The sequence below is a fragment of the Lissotriton vulgaris genome, chromosome 2_1 (assembly GCF_964263255.1).
Source record: "Lissotriton vulgaris chromosome 2_1, aLisVul1.2, whole genome shotgun sequence".
Taxonomy (NCBI): Eukaryota; Metazoa; Chordata; class Amphibia; order Caudata; family Salamandridae; genus Lissotriton; species Lissotriton vulgaris.
This window is the reverse complement of record NC_141687.1, coordinates 1,673,296,109-1,673,310,740: the sequence shown is the minus strand read 5'-3', so window position 1 is coordinate 1,673,310,740 and position 14,632 is coordinate 1,673,296,109. Positions and strand designations below refer to the sequence as shown.

At 44.9% G+C, this 14,632-nt stretch overlaps 1 protein-coding gene across 1 annotated transcript in view; it reads right to left on the bottom strand.

Annotated features, from left to right (window-relative positions):
- The window catches only part of CRYBG2 (crystallin beta-gamma domain containing 2), a 467,695-nt gene that overhangs the window by 40,294 nt on the left and 412,769 nt on the right, over positions 1-14,632 (bottom strand). Inside the window, exons 8-11 of the mRNA XM_086957632.1 lie at positions 9,829-9,968; positions 8,354-8,480; positions 8,023-8,058; positions 1,187-1,323 (exon numbers count right to left, since the gene is read on the bottom strand). Coding sequence (XP_086813758.1) covers positions 1,187-1,323; positions 8,023-8,058; positions 8,354-8,480; positions 9,829-9,968 — 440 coding nt within the window. The remainder of the gene's footprint in view (positions 1-1,186; positions 1,324-8,022; positions 8,059-8,353; positions 8,481-9,828; positions 9,969-14,632) is intronic.

The following is a 14,632-nucleotide window of genomic DNA, read 5'->3' as shown; positions in this document are numbered from 1 at the left end:
TGGGCAGCGCGACTTTGCAGCTTCCCTGAGGGCAGTGCATTCACTGTAATGGGGCGCACTTTCCCTGTTTGCATCTGGTGCACCTGCTTTAACCCCTTGCATGCGTCGGTGCTCATATGCGTCGGACGGCCATCCAATCTGCGCACCCGTGGAGTTTTGCCGAACCGCAGCAAACTTCTGGCCGCGCACAAGGGGTTAAGGTGTGCCATGGTGCAAACAAGGAAAGTGCGCCCTTATGACACGGGCCCTGTGGCTTATTTATGAGAGCCCTGCAACACTTTTGCACCACGAAAAGTGGTACACGCATGATGCAGGGCTCTCAAAGCTTTATGAAGCCATTCAAAGACACCCTGTGCGGCTGTGAGTGGCCTCATTAATCATGAGTAAGGCGACGCAGCGCAAATCACTGCAGCAAAACATTGTAAATGAGGCCCTGAATCTGCACGACCCCGTGGCATAGAGAAAGGCGCTGAGAGGAGTGTCCGTCATCTCTGAAAGAGTCAGTCTGATGTGTGACTGACTCTGTTTCAGCCCTTCCAGCCTTCAGCGATTCGCCCAGGCAGAAGTTCTCCACATCTGCCGGAGACAAGCTTCCCCTTGTTTTAGTTGCATTCCCCTCGCCTTCTAGTGGAAATACCCGGGCCTGGGAGCATGTAATCACCCCACGAGGTCCTGGATTAGTGATAGTAGAAGAAAGGCTCCTCCTTTCCTAGACTCCTACAATCCTAATGCAAGTTTGAGAAGTTGGCTCTCACCCTCTCCTTCCTCGGTTTGCTCTGTGTGGGACCTTCCATTTCGTTTTCACCCTCCAGTGTAAATCTGTACTTCTGTGAGTTAAATATACAAAATTGTCTCAAAAACTGCTCTCCCACGGTGTGTGAGAGATGATTATCGTCTGATCTCTGCAGTTTTTGCCACCCACCTGTACTTACATCACAGACACGGCTGTCGCACCGCTGTCTGCCCCGCTCTTGTAGCCTCGGGTATGGTTTTGAGTTCCCACCGGGTCACGCCTCTGCTCTCTCGGATACCCGGGTTACACTTGCCCTTGCATCCTTTCTCTATGGACACATCTATGGACACATCCGCCTCTTCGTCAGTGCCTCGCGACTGCTTCCCAGCTGACCCCCATGCTGCCTCTCGCTGCTGGCCTAGAGAGCGCTGTACAAGGAGACCACATACTCACCATCCCCCCAGGACACGCAGCGACCCCACAGTGGACAAAGGCGTCCCCTCGGCATCCTGCATGCTCTTCAGGTCGAGGAAATCTTGGTTTATTTCCCAGCTGTGGTCTTCGAAGTCCGGGCTCTCAAACATGATAATCTGCAGAAATCAAGGAAAGGTCAAAGGTGACTGTGAGCCCCTGACAATGATTGGTGTTTCTTGACAGCCCCAGGTCCAGCACTTAAAAATATCTTTGCCAGGCAAAGCTCTTACAATTCTTGAATATCACAAGTAATATGAATAGGACAAGTCAAAGTAAGATTTATTGATGGTTGGTAGAAATAAAAACAAAATATTTAAAACAATTATTGATTATGAACTTCAACATCTTAAAATGAACCATTTCACTGTCCAGACAGTTGAAAATCAGACCAAGGCAACTGATTAAGATAGCCCCCCCACAGGTGGACAGAGCAAGGTTTATGAAAGATGGCTTCAGGTAGAGTCTGTATTCAAACACTAGTATACTCCAGAGCAAGATGAAACCAACATGGATGCCATTGTGCATGGTTATAGGCTAACCAATAGGGGTGACATTGGGCATGGTTATAGGCTAACCAATATGGGTGCCACAGTGCATGGTTATAGGCTAACCAACTGGGGTGCCATCATGCATGGTTATAGACTAACCAACAGGGGTGCCATCATGCATGGTTATAGGCTAACCAACAGGGGTGCCATCGTGCATGTGTATAGGCTAACCAACATGGGTGCCATTGTGCATGGTTATAGGCTAACCAACATGGGTGCCATCGTGCATGGTTATAGGCTAACCAACAGGGGTGCCATCATGCATGGTTATAGGCTAACCAACAGGGGTGCCATCATGCATGGTTATAGGCTAACCAACAGGGGTGCCATCGTGCATGGGTATAGACTAACCAACAGGGGTACCATCAGGCAACCTCTCTTTCAGACCTGGATTTGTAAACCTCTTAACAGACACATTAGAGTTGTTACCAACACCTTTAGTCTGATTGAAACAATTAAGCTGAAAGTCTGTTTGGGCCCTGGTCCACTGAAGAGTGTAAATCTGATGTCACACCCTCAGTTTCCTGCAGGGAGGGAGGGGTGATGGCATTAAATTGTATTGATACGATCACGGGTACAGATGCTGAAAGATGAACAAATAGTGTTGGCCACATTATTTAAGGAAAGCTTCAAATAAATACACTTTCTCCTGCCACCTTGGCTGCATATCTGTTAGCCACTCAGCGTGCATTCTTGGAAGAGTTTTGAACCTCTGCATGGTTGGAAGACTGTGGATTTTGACAGGGCTCTTAGATTTTTTTAGAAATACCCTTGCTTTCTTGAGTAGTTGGTAAACCACTGTCTGCTGTGAAAAGTACCTGGTTCTTCTGCTTTTGCCCTATGTAAGCCTTGTAGCAGCAGCAGATCAGTAAGAAGAGATCGGCTAACTCTTTCCCAGGCCTGTCTTCAAGAATAGCTCACCCTTTAACCTGTTGTTTGATTCAGTAACCGCATGGGCGCTTGACTATCCATTTATCTTTTACAATTTGCGCTGATTGTACCCCACCACCCCTACTTCACACACTTAGGTGTTTTAACTCCAACAGGTTTCCCAATTGGGTCATGCCTCACGATTTCTCAATTGGGGAAGTGAAGATGATCACTTGTGTAGGATGTGATTGCTATCAATTTTGTGCAGAATCTCAAAGCGTTGGTAGTAAGGTTTGTTTGTGGTAAGAGTATTGTCTAATAAAGTGTGTCTTAATGGGGGTATAAGTGTATAACGATTGGGGATGTCCGAAAGGAACTGTCAAAAGGAGTGCACAGTTTTATGACAACAGTTATTCCAGCTTGCCAGTGTAAGAATACAATATTTAAAAAAAAAGAATCAGGAATTATTGTGCTATAAAACTAAACACAGGTCTCAGTGGTTGGCTGTGATTAAGGCCAAGGCCCTCATCAGAAGGCCACTGTAGCTTGCACCACCCTGTGCCCCTGCCAGCGCTGCCATTGACACTAACAATACAGCTTCAAGTGTGATCATTCCAGTTCTCCAAAGCTATAAGAAGGGCTTGTGCTGCAGGTATTAGTCATTTTAATGTATATGGAATTAATAAACAACTGTGTTTGTGCTCTTCTCAGAATTAGGCAAACACCGCCACCACGTGGCAGACTGTCATAAGTGCCATTGCTGGCATTTAAGTACCGGTGCTGAGCATCAGAAACCACCGGCTCAAATTAAGCACTGGTCTGTTTTTTTTATCTATTGAGACCCACAACGGATGTGGAAGCAAGGATAGACAACTTGGACCAGTAAGCTACTAGCTCTATCAGGTATCAGGTACCGCAGATTTTAAGGGTTCGGGTTGTGTAACAAAAGGAGAGTAATTAAATTGGCAATTGAGGAGTGTCTTAGGGAAAGGGGAAATATGTGGAGTGGTGAGTCAGGGGATGGCAAGTAGAAATACGCGGAAATGAACAGAAGTGATGGATTGAGACTGGAGAGTAGGGCTGTAGGTCTCTGTCCGAAAAAAGAAGCACCTGTTGAGGGATAGAAAGAGGAGAGGAGTGAGAGACAAGGTCAGAAAAGAAGAAACACCTCTTTGAAATACTTTAAAAAAGGGTGAAGAATTCGACAATCTGATAATGCAAAACAACATTTACGCCAGGTCAGATTACTGAAATCCACTTGTCAGTAGAGGTTCATGATGCAATGGATTTCATCAGCTTAATATATACCCTGAGCTACTGGGAAAAAATGCCATTGTGTGGTCATGGTGTTTTCCGTATAATACATATATTTGACGTATTCGCTAGATAATCCATCATCTGCACATAATGTTCAGATTTGCACAAATAGTAATACTTCACTATTGCTGTTTAATTTGCACCAGTTGGCTTTTTTATTTTTACTCTCCCCATTCTCAGTTCCATAAAGGACCCTATCTCTCCGTGGTCCTTCAGTTATCAATCTGCTTTGTCTGGATATATACTATGCATTGGTGGGAAAGCGAAGGGCCTCCATGGATTGCACAAAAAACTTGGTAGAGCCCTGGGGTAAGTTGAAGTTTAGTGGATCCATCCAGATTTTTGCCTTTAGTGGTCCCACTTTGTATGGCGATTTTTACCTGATTGATAAATTGAAGAGCGCAATGCAACAGAATGTCAGATGTGAGATTACCATCTTGCCAATGGGAGTCAAGCAACCATATTGTACAGCACACTCAGAGGACAACTTTAGATATTATACATTTCCAGGTGTGAATTCCTTGCGATTCGCCCTTATTGGGCTCTCTAGAGGTATTTCGACATGGAATAAAAAGCTGGCTCGGTGTTTCCCTATTTCCTCTGTGTTATTCACTGGAAGGTTCTGACAAGGAATTCCCTCCAATAACGTGAGACCACAGTGGTTCCTTCAGAATGGCAACTTCAAGCAATAATTTGATATTTGTGAGACCAAAATGATTAAAAAAAACAATAAAAGACTTGAAAAGCAAAAACTTAGCATAAATACAATTGTATCACTGCGAAAAAAGCTGATCTCAACAGTAAAAGCAGGAAAGCAGAGACTTAGGGCCTCATTATGATGTAGGTCGGAGTTGCCTCCGATCGACATCTCTGTGGTGTCGGAACCGAATGATCTCCGGTCGGCGCCTCGACATCGCAATTACAATGCGACAGCAACTCCCATTTCCCTATGGGAGCTTGTCCGGTTTTCAGAAACCGGCCGCAGCACAAGCCCCCATAGAGAAATGGGAGGTTCTATAAATCCCTGCACCATGTAGCACCCTTCTGGGGAGAAGGGGGCCCTACTAGGGGCAACCCAAAGTCGCTCTCCAACAGCCTTTACCTGTTAGAAAGGCCAACATGGAAAGGCTGTCGGAAACCAACATCAGAATCCTGACAACAGAAACGCTGTCCGTAAGAGATTATGTGGAGGTCTTCGACTGGCCGGTGGATGCTTTGAGCCGTTGGAAGCCAGTTGGATTGACTGGCCAGTTTACACTCCAACCGCCAACATTGTAATTCGGTGGTCGGACTGTAAACCTACCATGTTGATCGGTAAGCCTCCGACGAGCAGTCGGAGGCTTCCCGACAAACATGTGATCGGACCCTTATTTGTATAAAAAGAGATATTATAATTGCAGACTAAGGAATAAAAAGTTAAAGTGTGCTTGAAATGTTGTTTATACTGTATTCATAAGTAGAATATAGAGAACTAGAGTGAAGAGAGCCAGGTCTGGGGGTAGGCTGTTCTCGTTGAACACCGCTAAGCTTTGGAATACCCTCCCCTTCTCACTTCGTTCCAACCCAGACCTGCTCTCATTCCGGAAAAAGCTGAAGACATTACTATTCGCCAAAGCCTCCGAGCTCTAAACCCGGTGCTCCGTCTCGTCTCTCCGTCTCATCTCAGCGCTTGGACGCCCCCGGGCAGCAACCGCGCTCAATAAATTTATTTCAATTCAATTCAATTCAATTCAATTCAATTCAACTCTAAACTTATGCCCACTGGCGTAACTTTAGTTTGTAAAGGGCAACAGCTAATCGAAGATTAACGAGTAACTGTATATAAATAGATAATCACAAAAATACTGAACTTACAACATATTTATCCTTGGTTTACAAGTGAAAAACATGTTTCAATCCCCAGCTAATTTAACAGATCATTATCAGAACAAGTGAATAACTGGGGTCTGAAATACGGGAACATAACAGGATGTTACTGGTAGATCTCAATACCTGTGAACGTTTTTTCCTGGGTCTAGGTACTAAAAATAAATTAGGATTTCTTATGTAAATGCTCAGCTGGGACCACCGTAGTACCAGAGGCCATACAGAAAATGGAAAAGGAGCATAATGGCTCTTAATTTCTTTTCCAACATAGGACGCTTAGGAAGTATGTTTTGGTTAACATGATGGAGTTCAGAAGAGATCTCAATAAATACCACTGCCGACTGTGAATAAATGCACGGGCTGGAGCAAGGCAGTGTCACTGTCAGTGATGCAGCGCTGAACGGTGAATAGTCCCCTTTGGGATTTCTGGGTTGCCCTTGTTCTTTTGCGAAGGAGTAGCCTTCCCCCAGCAAGGGTGATTTTTCTTGTGGTTGTGGTACAATGGAGCTACTTCAGGGGCACTCTTGAATGCATAAAGGGTGTTCAAACAGGGAACACTATCAAATTAGAAATGGCTCCATCAGAAGCTCCATTCCTTCAAATCCCAATAAGAAGATGCCCAGGAAAGCAGGCTAAACTTTGTCAGTAAATTCCTGAACTCTTGTTAAAAGACGCCATTGCGCCAATGCCTAAGAAGCAACCGGGAATGAAGGTGTATTTTACTCTCTGCCTTGTTAGGAAGGTTTGGGGTAATTATAGGCTGATGCTGGACCTCAGATCCATCAACAAGCTCGTGAAATACAAACCATCCAAGTTGACAATCTTTCAGTTAGTCAAATCACTTACACTGCATGAGCCAATTCGGCGGTGGCAAGTGAGATTCCTACAGTTTTCACTGGGCTGCATTTACTTCCGGTTCTCGGAGTCCCGTTGGGATTATTTACAGCACTGTGAGTCCGAAAGAAAGCACTGACTAGGTCGATTGCATGGTGGTCTACATAAGCAATGGGGGAAGGGACTTCCTTTAGTTCAATGATTAACTCATTTCTGCTTCCTGTGTCCCAAAGATAGAGTGATACAACAACATGCAATGGCACTCAGACTCTACGCGTTGCAAATGCAGCAGTGCAACAACATGCAGTGGGACTTAGACCTCAGTGTGGCACCCACCCACGGGTGTGCAGAAAACTAAAATGAGGGTCTGACATTTAAACATTGCACAGAGATCAGCAAAATAACATCCGAGGTGAAAGTGATAGGAAGCATGGCACTGGCGTCTGTACAACAAGACGAATATAGTCCACCAACATCACATCAGCAAGGGTGGAACAATACGCAAAGGGACAGAGATCCCAAGAATGGCAAAGGAAGTGATGCAACAGAATGCAATAGGGTAAGTACCTAAGAGTGGCAGATGCCCTCTCCAATCCAAAGCCACTCAATGGTGCTTAGACGACACTCATTGCCCAGGAACCATCGCAACATCAGGTAATGCGATTCATGGAATAGGCATGTCACATACACAGTCCAACAAAACACAGCAGGACTCAGATTCAAACGATGTTACAGAGGTGGCACAACAATGTCTGACAAACTTAGATTCGAAGAATGTGCAGTGCAAAACAATAGTGAACATCTTACTTCCATATCATGCTCACAATACAAGCATGCAACAAACAGTAAGCCAACTATTGATGCCCATTGGAGCAGTTACCTGGCGGTGGATAGAAAGATTTTAGATGGCGATTGTTGTAGATGCCTAGTTTGGAGCAGGCAGATTGTGGGGGGGTGTTTGGGGGGATGCCTTGTGGTGGCTGAGCAGATTCTAGAGTGCCATTGAGAGAGTTGTTTCGTTGTAAAACTCTACATGGTGATTAGGGCATATGCCTGGTCGCTGCTGAACAAATCCTAGAGGGAAGCTGATGATGGTAACTGATTGTGCGATACCAGTTTCTAGCTGGAAATTAGGGCAAATGCAGGTGGTAGCTGGCTTATGCTTAGTGGCGGCTCAATAGATCCTAGATGGTGACTGTGGAATATGTGCAGGTGTGGCTGGGCAGATTCTAGAATATGAAAGATGCCTACTGGCGGCTTAGCAGATTTTAGTGTGGAACTGCTGCAGATGCCTAGCACTATCAAGGCGGTTTCTACATGGTGAATATGGTTGATAGGGGCCTGAGCACTCACAGGGGGATATTTTACTGTATTTCTTACCTTGGGTTCGTATGGCTTCTCAACGGTAGGACACCCCTAAAAAAAAAAAAAAAACACTATGATGCATGATTTATTAGCCAGATAATTTCAACAAAGACTCATCATCGTGAGAGGCACCCAAACACCTTGTACTTATCCTCAACCAATAATCAATTCACAGAGTGGCATACGTTACCCATACCCAAAACATGACCTCTCAACCAGCTAGGAGTCAGTCCAACAACATCCGCGGAGGACAGTGCCTGCACAATACTGAAGACCCCCTTCAAGGTATCTAGCAGAGTATTGTACAGCTTGTGACCCACTCCCATTATACCAACCAAGCACTTACTATCTGTATGGGCTGCAACGAGCAGACGAAGGGTTCCTCGCCGCCCCAGGCCTTCATGGTAGGGTAACCGCCTGGCTCCAGGATGCTTGGCTGACCTTCGAAGAATGGTTCCCGGTAGACGACCCACCTGGAAGAACAAGGACGAGAGTGGGTATTATCCACAGTCTGCAGCAGTGGGAGAATGTACTATCTTCATGAAACTCTAAAGATTTCTTGACAGACTATTGCCTCCGAAAGTTTTTACAACTGTGGCACAATTGCACCAAATCTAATCTGACATGTGTCTGACTTTGCCTCAACAATACCACCTCTCGGAAATAAATGTCTCTGTGAAGGGTCCATCTTTCCATCGAGGAAGGGGGCACAAGGTGATCTGAGAGACTGGGTTCAGCCCTTACTGCCAATATTCCATTACTTGGATCATGTATATCCAATAAAGGTTCAAACCTTCAAAACTCGAATCCTTGGGATTTTGATTTCAATTGTGATGTGTTTAAACCATCTGCTGGACCAATCAGAACTGTGATGAACCTGCTGAAATTCTTAACTCTATTACATCCAAAAGTTACAAATTCAAACATAAAATACGCTTCCCCTTGCCTACAGTCTCCCCTCTTCTATGCCAAAAGCACAAGAGACACTCAGAAGAGTGTTCTGTAATCATTGCTTAGGGCTGAGGACCTGCAATAGAGATCTATCCATAATTTTCTGGTCACTGGGTAAAATCCTGGTGGGGCAGACTTAGTCTTTTATTCTTTCAAAATTGATAAATTCATACAATTGATGTATGGAAATAATCACTATTACATCATCAAAGGACCGCCCAGTTTATTGTGCACAGTTATCTGGAAAGGGCACATGGAAGGTAGAGAACTAAGAACCCTTTTCTGTTCAGTTGTGAGTGAGCTCGTGTGAAGATTTGTAAAGTTCACAATGCAGGCCTCACCTCCTCTAAGGCTATGTAAATGTAAGAGTGTTTAAGAGAAGAGCTTCCACAGACTTCAAAGAAAATACAATATATTTCTTTGATAGTAGCTGTTTCTGTTCAGTAATGTGCTAGGGTACTCACATGAAGATAACAAGGGTTAAGAAGATGTAGAATGCCATTACAGTTCACCTTGAATAATTTACTCAGTGGTACCCAATAGTTCTATATGCACCCTCAGACCCAATGGCTTATAAGAGGTAGTGTAACACCACTCGTGATGTGGCTTAGAAGCAGCCATGAGACCCCCTTCCATCCCACCTACACTACCAGACCCTGCGTATTACAAGAAGCCACAGTGCACTTTCCCGTCTCACAACACCACCTCCATGTGTTGTACAGAGAGTTGTAAGGCAACTCTCTATCCCACCCGCACTTCCAGAAACTGCAGGCAGGTCTCCATTCCATCCACACCACCAGAGCCTGAGTCCTACAAGAACCCATGATGCCCCCCTCCACCCCATTGCCAACTCCAGACCCCAGGACTTACAGGCCAGAGTGAACGATGATGGAGGATGTCTTCAATGGCTGCCCGAACATCCGAGCATCATGTGAGGCGTCTACGAACTTCAGCTTCTTTCCTTCTCCATTTTCCTCTGCAAATAGGCTGATGGCGGGGACAGCGTAGTCCTGGAAAGGTAGTGTGGATATAGCATAAGCAGTGAAGATGCAGGAACCTTTGACACCACCCAGCAATAAGAGGCCAATCCCTTCTAAGCACTAAGGGTCCAAGTCCCTCCTATCATACACAGCAGTATGCGTGCAGTTCCTTCTTACCACTCCCAGTAAGGAGGGTGCAGATTTCTAATACTACTCTGCTGGGATTCCCCACCTACTACAACTTGCTCCCAAAAGTTTAACTCATACAATACATCGAACCCTCACCAATCCCTCCACACCTCAGTGTTAAAGCACTACACCTGCAACCCCAGGGGACATCTATCTCTACAGCCTAGTCCATGTATCTGTCCCATCTATCATAATCCCCACCAAATTTTAACCCATCTTTGTCATCCTGTCTGTCACACTATACCACAGTAATCATATCAGTACTACGATGCACTTTTCCAACCTTAACGCGATACTCATACTAACACCGTAACGCCTTTCATCATTTCATCAAAATCTACCACAATACTCGTACCAGCACTGTGACATCTTTTGTCATACTGCAGCGCACTACTCATACCAGCACAGACACGCTCTTCATAATACTCTACCACAATCTTTACTCAGCATGGCCACTTGTTTCAGAAGCTACCTCAAGTCTTACCCCTTGACCTTTTTGTCATATTCTATCACAATCTTCACACCAGCTCTGTGACGACTATTGTCATACTTTCCAGCAATACTCACACCAGCACTGTAAAACCTTTTGCCACAGTCTATCGCAATACTCATTACCAGCACCGGGACACCATTTGTCATACCCAACCTCATTGTTTACCCCAACACTGTGACCCCCTTCTGTCATAACCTTTTGAAGTCCTTAGCCAGAACTGTGTCTGCTTCCATCACACACCACCCCAGCTTTTGCCCCAAACGTGCGTCCCCTTCTATCAAAGAGCACCCACCCTAATTGTTTGTCTACCACCAGGAAGCATTGGATCCATTTGGCTCAACACTGGGACACCACACGGCCCTGTTTTAACCCAGATCCCCTTAATTCTGCACTCCACTGTATTTTGCAATCCGCTCTATCCTTTGAGACCCCTAAACCCTGGGAACTCCTTGAAGTACTCTGTTGTAGATGTGTTTTCAAATCAAACAACTTCCTGGTCACAATTAAACTTAATTTCAAATATAAATTTGACACGTTGTTCAAGTTCCCAGCTACTCAGTGACAGTGCGGCTTGATGGGAAAACAAGCAGGCCTGATTGATTGCACCTCCTTGTGTCTGGGTCATTGCCAGGGTTCAGCTGCCTGCAGCAGAGGCCCGTCCTTTGGAGCTCTTTGAAGATCTGAGAGTGAAGCCTCGCTGCTCTGACAGAGCTAATGGGACCTCAAAACTCCCTGCAGGTGTCCCAAGAAACCAGCCTAGCAGGAACAGCAAGAAGGCTCTGGGGACCAGGGTCACACGTGAAATAGGAAAGACCTGCCAGTCAACTACACCAAACACAGATCGATCAGGAACGAACACAAAATTGGTTACAAAAATGGAGAAATTAAACTTTGAAATGAGGTATTAATCATGGTTGTGCATGATTTCTCAGAAGAATGCGATCTCACGGAATACCATAATTGAGAACCCATTTCACCTAAACTGTTTAATAAGAATTTGCTGGATGAATGGCATTTACCATTTCGTAGAAACCAACTCATAGAATGCCTTTCATTTCAAAATTGGCTTGTGCATGGCTATTTTTCAAAGTGTAGATATTTCAGGTTTTACTTTCAGAAACATTATTGTCTGAGCTATTTCAGTGCTTTACTTCAGGGGACATTATTTCAATGGTATTTCTTTAAGCTGTCAAATACTTAAGACACGTTTAATTCACTGACCTCTCAACTCATTTAAACATTGTCCTTCCTTGACCTCCAAACAACTACTAAACATGATTCATTTTTGCCACGTAAAAGCCCTTTACCATGGCTAAATTACACCCATCCCTGAACCTTTAACACCCATCAGCACCCTGGATTTACCCATTCTGAAGCCTAAAATTATTTCTGTCCTTAGATTCAGCCCACCGCCAACCCCTAAAATACTTCATCAGCGATAAACTCGCCCCGTACTTGAACCCTATAAATCCCCCGCCCTTTCTAAAATCTAACCCTCACGGAGCCTTAAAATCCCTCACTAGCACTAAAATCTGACCATCCATGAACCCTAAAAACACTTCACCACCCCTAAACTTCACACATTCCTCATCGCTAAAAAACCCTCACCACCCATTAACATCATCCACTTCTGAATCCTAAAAAACCCTTTCTACATCTGAACTTCACCCATCTCTCACCTCTAAAATATCTCATCACCTATACCAGAACCCAAAACTCCTTCACTACCCCATCCAATACTAATGTCATTTTGGATTGTTCTTTTAAATGATCTTCCCATCAAGTTTTTTGAATTTCCTTAAAATTGTCGTTCCATGATTTGGTTTCCTCCAATGTGGTTTCTCGGTTTTTGTTTTTACATTAATTAACATTATATTAATAAGTCTTAGCAGAATCAAATAGAAGACTGCACACATCGTAAATGTACACAAAAATAGGAAATGAGAAAGAGGTGGATTGTGTGAGACAGGCACCTCACATACGGTTGTGGGGTTTCGGGATTCTCACAGCAGAGAAAGAAATATGTCAGAATGAATCAAAGGAAAGCAAGTATAGGAATAAGTTACAGGCTGCCTGGGGTAACAGTAGCTACCCGTGGCTTGCCATTTTGTAGCCATGGCACAGCCTTCATGAGCCATGGTTTCAAGGGCCATAAAGGAAAGCTGCAGGAACCGAAAGTAAAGAGGCGACCAAGGGCCTGATTCCGATGTTGGACGGACCTGAGTCCGTCCGACATTGGTCAGGAACCGTGACAAACGACCTACTGTCTCAGTTATGGCACTGCAAGTACAATGTGACCGAACCCGGTTGCACTCGTATGTTTCACAGTGGGAGCATGCATTCTGAGCGGAATGCATGCCCGCATTGTGAAATGAAGGGGTGCAGTTCATCCCTGCACCCTGTGGCCGGCACCCCAAGGTCCCTGCCACCGGGTGCAGGGATCAACAGAGGGGCACCACAGGGGCCCGCAGGCCGCCATTCGGTATCCTCCCACCCATGGGGGCCCTACTGGGGGCCCCCAAAGACAGTTTCTGACTGCCTTTTCGTACCAGAAACACCGGAACGAAAAGGCAGTGAAAAACTGCCATCGTACTCCCTCGGTCGTAAACAAGGGGAGTACTGAAGGATTTCCGGACGGTGCCCTTCAGAAATCCGAGTCAGATTCCTTTCCGACCGAGCCCATCAGAATGGCTCGGTCAGAAAGGAATCCGGCCGGCACGTTCCGATTCTGGTGGAAGAACTCCGACCATCGTTCGGAGCCCTTCCGTCCAACATCAGAATCGGGCCACAAGAGCTTTTTGTGTTTTCTGTGGTGTCCACTCCTTCCACTTCACTTAGGCCTCAGCAGCAAATGGGAGGCTGTTGTGGTGATGAGGCTCAACCCTGCGATGTCACTCTGGGTCAAATGAGGTGTGATGTCACTTCCACTACACCTGACATTTTGAAAACTTGACCATGCATGCCAACATTCAAAAAAACCTAACAGGAGTTTTGGTGGAAAAATCAGGGACTTCAGTTTCTCCATTGGCTTGAATTGGAGTAAAGGACATTTTAAACAAGCAAGCAATAACAAACTTTTTTGCTTTAAAACTCAGGAGTTAAGGAGCATGGCCAAAATGGCGGATGAGTAGGATACTGTTTCCTACACTCAGCTCTAGCCAGTGCAGATGCTTTTTAAAGCAGCACCATCCGCGGACCCTGCTGTCGGTCTCTGAGTCAACATGAGTCATATATTCTGCTTTACAACCAGAGTTGCCAGCTGCAGTCCAGCACTGAAAACATGAGGCTCCCAGGGCTGAGACAAGAGAGTCAGCAGCTGCAGCAGTGGACCTGGGTTGGGTCTATGGTTCTGCCTAGAGGAGCAGCGAGGATTTGTTCCCCACCCCCAATTACTGGTATTCCAGCTGCAGAGTCAGGCAGCCATGGGCAAGGGGTGGCCTGTGGAGGCCTCTAAAAGAGTTGAGAGCATCCTGCCCTAGATGGGAGAATGGAGCAGGCCGAGTGGAGGACCACTGAGTTCCTCTGTGGAATTGACACCGATTGATGGGTGGTATGCTAGTAGAGCAAGCAACAGGTCCCATAATCAACATTGGGAGATGCAGCAAAAGATTAAAAATGAAAGGCGCTCTCCCTCCCCTTTCCCTCTTTAAAGCAAGAAGCGTTATGCTGAGGCCTGACTTCCATGGACTGGAGTTGGTACTTAGTTCCATCACAGAAGCTGCGAGTAGCTGGGCCTATTTCAAATAATTATGTTACACTACATTCATTTATATAAACACAAACCCATATATATATATATATATATATATATATATATATATATATATATATATATATATATATATATATACACACACACACACATATATGAGTGTTTTTGTGTGTGTATGTTTGTGAGTTTATATAAGTATATATTTATATATAGTATAACATATTATTGAGATTTATTTAATTTACAATAAATTAAAGTTACATATGAACATATTTAACATATACTGCTTGAAATATATTT